This window comes from Henckelia pumila, chromosome 3 (genome assembly GCF_033568475.1).
Source record: "Henckelia pumila isolate YLH828 chromosome 3, ASM3356847v2, whole genome shotgun sequence".
Classification (NCBI taxonomy): domain Eukaryota; kingdom Viridiplantae; phylum Streptophyta; class Magnoliopsida; order Lamiales; family Gesneriaceae; genus Henckelia; species Henckelia pumila.
In genome coordinates, this window is record NC_133122.1 from 152,980,617 (window position 1) to 152,986,793 (window position 6,177).

At 32.6% G+C, this 6,177-nt stretch overlaps 1 protein-coding gene across 1 annotated transcript; it reads right to left on the reverse strand.

The window, feature by feature from the left end:
- Positions 1 to 1,860: 1,860 nt before the first annotated feature.
- Positions 1,861 to 5,485, reverse strand: LOC140891075 (protein trichome birefringence-like 5). Its single transcript, XM_073299337.1, has 5 exons — positions 4,689 to 5,485; positions 3,279 to 3,471; positions 2,938 to 3,131; positions 2,589 to 2,744; positions 1,861 to 2,305 (listed from the first exon to the last, which is right to left on the reverse strand). The coding sequence occupies exons 1-5, from the start codon at positions 5,432 to 5,434 to the stop codon at positions 1,966 to 1,968; spliced, it is 1,629 nt and encodes a 542-aa protein (XP_073155438.1). The 5' UTR covers positions 5,435 to 5,485; the 3' UTR covers positions 1,861 to 1,965.
- Positions 5,486 to 6,177: the final 692 nt, after the last annotated feature.

Sequence of the window (6,177 nt, forward strand, 5' to 3'; positions counted from 1 at the left end):
TTAAAAGATTTTAGAGACACAAAATAAAAAATATAGCTTTTGATAAAGCAGCACGCGATCGGTCCTATATATTGTTACAAATTATTAATAAAATCTTCTTTATTTATAGGTCAACATCAGTTCAATATAATACAAGATTTTAGAGACACAAAATAAAAAATATATACATTTATTCTCAAAATGGATAAGACGGTTGAAATACAAGACAAAATGTTAACATTTTTTAATCAAAAGCATTCAAAATTCGAGCAAAAATTTAGCAACAAAAATTATTGCAATAGTAGATTTCGAACAACTTAACATGAAATTAAAAATAGAAAAAAAACATCCAATAATACATTGATTACTAACGATATTTACTTACAAGTAATATAAGATAATAACACAAGAATGGAGATTGAAGACAATGAAATTATTTATACTCTTGCAAAGAATTATTTCAGAATGATCCAACAAAAGAATCAAAGAATAAAGATATAAAAATAAAAATAATTGATAGAGAAAAAATCACAAGAATTATTATCGAATATGATGAGAAAATTAATTTTTTTTAAGAATAAATAATGGATGGCAAACGAAAAAATCGTGAAAGAAGAAAAATGGTTATGTAAAGAAAGAACAGACGTTGTAATTTAATTTAGAGTTTAGAATGCATTATCTTTATTATTATTATTTTCTCAAAATCAGTAGTGGTAAATAATTTTCAACACTATGTATTATTATTTTTTTTCTTAAATTTTTTTTATTAAATATGTCATGACATCAAATTATATATTTTTCTCAATGTCTAATTTATACAAAATTATAATATTTGTTACAACCATTATTTGCAATAACGTCTATAAATTCAATTAGACTTGTAACATATAAAATATTTAAACAAATATTATTCGTACTCATTTTATAAAAAAATGTTGTAAAGATCATATTACATTGAATTTAATATTTACTAAAATATCATAAAGATTATTAACTAATTGCATGTTTATCTCTTCTCTTCTCATCTCAACTCATTTATTTAACAACATTTATCAATAATAAAAGTTGTTTCCACGTGCAACACACGTTACTTTTACTAGTATGACAAAAAAAAACGTAAAATTAGATAAGATAAACTATACATAGATTAATAATAATCAAAACCAAACGGTAAGGTCCAATCCCATAAGCTAATCTTAGAGTAATTAAGGAATGAAAGACATTAAAAAACTTCCAATATGTGACAAGTTCAATCCCACTTTTCATTCAACTTCTCCAACATTATTAAGAAAGATATATTTCAATTTTAGGAGAAAGATGAGTGTTTTTTTCTTTTGAGTGGAAAGATGAGTGTTTTTGAGTGAGTTAAATTGTTATTATGAGTTAAATGTATATTTTTCTTTTTTAAACCATATAGTTAACAATAAACTAAAACGATAAAAATTATGTAAATGAAGATAACTCTTACCACTTGAAAAACGAATGACTAAACCTTCAAATACGATAATAAGGAATTATCATATTCATTGGGTCATATGCTTTTTTCCATCATTTCTAACTGTGTAGTTAAAAAGAGATTAATTGAAAAACTAAATTAAGAAAATACAATAAAATGAAGGATTAAATAGAAAATTATCCTAAATAAATATAGAGAGAGAATTTTGGATTAATAATTCATCCATTTGAACTTTGAAGCTCGAGTTTTTTTTTTTTTTTTTTTTTTAAATATAAAATCTTGGACAAATCATTCATAGCTCGAGTTTATATGGTTTTGTGATGCCCAATAAATTTGTCTTTAAAAGGCGGGTTATGAAATTTTGACGAAGGTGAAGTATATCTAATCGGAAAATTTTACATTCAATACAATAAACATGAAAAAAGTAAAGTGAAATTCTTCGGTTTCTTTCTTTTACTACAATGTGGGAATGTGTGCCTCACTTTCAAAAGTTCCCAAGCTTCCTTTTCTTAACAATAATGAACAAAACATCAATATAGGGTACTCGAAAGTGTTTGTTGAGCAACCAGTGTGGCGTAAATTAGCTCGTTCCAGGCGTCGGGTACTCCCGGTAGGCACCAATGGCTGCAATCTTGCCTTCTTGTAGAGACCTTCCTCTGGCCGGTCACATTCTTCCCGTAAACTGAAGGGTGCCCATCTTTACGAAAATTAGTCAAACGTGAGACGTTTAGCAGCACTACAGGCACTTGAACTTCGTTGATGACTTCTTCCAAAATCCTCATCTTCAGAGGATAACTATCAAGAATGGCTCCACGAGTTACAGGTTCAGTCTCACCATTGCATGTTCCACCAGAATCCCAGTCTCCGCCTCTGGTTTAAAAAAAATGCAAGCGGATGAAAAATATCGTGTATTTGATACAAGCTTACAATTGATCACAGTGTTTCTGTATTCTGTGGCTATTATTTGTATAGCAATACTGGTGTTAAGGGTTAACTGCACACGAGTCAAATCTCTTATACGATGCTGCAGTTCACAGGATACTACTACATTTTGCTTTATGGGAAATAAGGTAAATAATGAGAGAGAAAAACGTAGCATGTATACTCTAAACAAGTAAAGGTGGCAAATGAAACTAAGTACAAAAGGAGATACCTGAAATGAGCAGATGAGTATCCGCGATAGAACACCAGCTTCTTTTGGCTCGCATTTTCTTTGATCCAGCTAGCCCAGGTCTTGATGGCTCTTCTATACGCTTCAACAGCATCAAAACGAGGATAAATGTAATCACCTTCTTTATAGTAGTTTTTCCTGTTATGTAACACATCAAATTTTATCCAGGCAATCAATTTTACCCATGGCCCAGTTACATTGAACAGCAAATTTACTCAGACCACAAAAATAACAAGTTCGATAAATGAAATGAAGGAATCCATGCAAGAAAGAGAAACATATAAATAGAATGTGTAACTTCTGATTCTTGAAATTTTTTTGTTTTACATACCCTCTCGAAGTCTTTCCATGGGTCCACCAATGCCCAGTATTGAACACAAGAATGTCAGCTCTCTTCCAACGTTTGGCAGTCCTGTCAATTTGGTCTATTGATAAAGTTGGATTTGAATTTCCTTGTCCATTGACACGAATCCCTTCCCTGACAAGGAAATGTGAGCGCACAAATTCAACCGTGCAATCGTAATCCTGCACAAGAACTTCAACCTTCACAATTCTTCTAACATTGCACCAAACTAGAAAGATTTCTCCATAGCCATTAGTAGAAAAACTTGTTTTGGACAATTGGACTCTTTAAGAACAAATGGAGTAGAAAGAAGCCCCTCTTGCAACTACCTCAAATTTGAAAATATAATAGCCTCTTCCTTTTGTTATCTTGTAACCATGAACCTCGTACATTTTGTTTTTGTCCGGAAGTCCTTCGCGTAGAAGACAAAGGAGTGATTCGAACTGGTTCCGATTCATAGAGTCTCCTACTAGCATTAACCTCTTTCCCTTCAATCTGACCAAGAAGTCTGTTGCATTGAATCTATGCAAAGAATAATGGCAAGCAAAGGTGAAAACACAAATAAAAAGATGCTGAAACTAGAAATCCTTGTTGAAACAATAACATTTTCCAAAACTTGACAATACACATTGTGGCTACCAATTTTGTAAGTGTGATTTAAAAAAAATGAGAGTTTGAGTGTTTTTAATACATGTGGAAACACATCAATTAAAGTGTCCGCCTTGAAAAAAAAGAAAGTAAACTAATTAAACAGCATTCCAAGTTCCAGAATTGACATTCACCAATACTCTGGAAAGTCGAAATATTATGCTCCCCAACAAACAATTTTGCAAGTCATTGGGATGTAATTTTCTAGGGCTATCAATCAAGAGCAAATTCCAAAATCAGTTTTTCAAGTTTCTTGTCTGAACAGAAATGGGAAAAAAAAAATGAAATCCACATAATCAAATGAATCTGTGGATGTCCTAAGTATGCATACATATTGGCCATTTAACAAGGGCAAAAAGATTGCTAGGATCTACAGACTTGAGGAATTTAAGTTCTGATTTAGTTTCACTTCGATGCTATTACCTCATATTTTGATCTGAATTTATAGTTGAAAAACAATTTCAAAACGTGAGAATAAATGTGGGCTTTCGATTAACAAAATTTTCAAGTAATTTGTTTAAGGCTTATGCGAAGTTAGTTCTCTCGGAACAGCAAAATCATTTCCTCAGCAACAACTTGTTGATTCACCAACAACAATTAACATCCAACATAGAGAAAATGCCATAGATTCAGATTCCATTCAATTAGAAGTCATCATTTCCCCTCTGTTCTCTAGTAGAAAATTACTGTTAAAAACCAAAATGTGATCCACCACCTTCCCTTCTCAGTAAGATTAAATATTATCTTTGGAATATATAAATAGAAAACAACATTTTTGACTCAAATTCCCCAACACAATAATTTATTAGTAATTGATAGCATAAACTTGATATTATTAAACAAGATTTGATGCCAGTTGTTTGACTACTTCCCTGCATTTCCCCTGCTATATAGGTATTGTTTGCAACCTGGATTTTTTTATTAACAACTTTGTGAAGAAAAATTCCATTATCACTTGTATTTAGAGATTGCAAATACTTTCTAAATTAGGTTAGTCAACAAAATATCCGTTTCCAACGTGCAATCACAATATATAGAAAGTTAAATAAAAATCTCTTGAAGAAAAAGGTTTGTGAGACACTACACTAAACCTCGGAAGATCACATCCATCAGGCTTCCATCTCCATTTCAGGTACCCAGAATCAAGCCTTCCGTTGCTCTGGCAATCAAAAGCTTCATCAACATAAGGACAAGACCCTGGCTTGTAAAGTGGATAATCTTCATCTTTCACCCATTTCCCCATGTAAATATCACAATTTTTCAAATTTTCCGCCACTGCATTGCTAGTGAATCCTCTACCTTCAGTATTAGACTCAACTGTCTCCTCCGGATCAGAATTTGATAAAACGGGCACCGTGGTTTTCTCATTTAACAAAATGGGCTCTTCAGAATCTCCTTCTGAAACATCTTGAGATCGAGGTTCCACTGAAACAACAGGCACTGTATTTTCCTGGCCAGTTTCACCACTAAAACCAGAATCTGACGAAGCGAGCACTGTAGTTTCTTCATCGCGTCCTTCTTCAAATCCAGACTCGGACATTCCGGAAGAAAATGGCGTGTTTCCATCGATAACGTCGTCAAGATTGGAGCTTGATGAAATGGGTTGCTTTATTTCACCGAATTTCTCATGAAATGCAGTGGATCTAGGAGGAAGATGAAGGGCAGGAACAGGAAAAGGAGTTTGAGAGAGAACTTCCCCGTAAAGGGATGATCTTGATTCAAGGGCTCTTCTGCTGAAGAGGAACAGACAGAGGAAAAGAAGAAGCAATAGCGAAACAGAGGAGAGTGCGTAGCGGTTTCTTCGAAGGGGAAATGCAGAGGTCGAGAAAGTTGCCATTTGGTGAAGAAGAAATCAAGAAATCCATTCTCGTTAAGCCTCTCAGGTCTGTGGTTATTGTTACGTTAATTATTATTATTGTTCTTTGCGAATGTCGTATATTCGCGTAAATCGTACTGGCATGGGCGCACAAATAAATATTATTTTATAAATAGAAAAAAGTAAATAAATTTAAATAATAATTAAAAAATAATTACTTGTTTTTATCTCTTGATAATGAGAGTAATTTATTTAAAACATTACTTTATTAATAAAATTAAAATATTTAAAAAAAATATCTTAGGAAAAAAAATTCACCAAAGAAATGAAACAATGAGAGCGAGAGCATAAGTTGCATTTTAAATAAAGTTTCACCATATAATTAAAAAGTTGGTTCGTATAGAAGTTTCAATTTTAGTTATATATTTGATGTAGCCAAAAATCACTTATATATGACACGTTGCTTCCGCAAAGTCTGGAGTATCAACGGATCCTTGTATGTTCCCGGTGGAGATCTTCAGTGGGTGGTTCCTACGTCACAAAACAAAATCAGAGGAGCCGGGAGGGTTCCCGGCGAAGGCACTCCGACGCTCAAGTCAGTTATTACTCAAGGAATAATAATCAAGAGTAGAGCAATATAGTGCTAAAGAAAGAGTGTACCTTAATAATGAGGTGACTTGAGCTATTTATAGATATTCGAAGAGTTTCACGGGCTTGAGCCTCTTATGGGCTTTTATAGAATTCAGGGCTTGCTTGAATTAAAT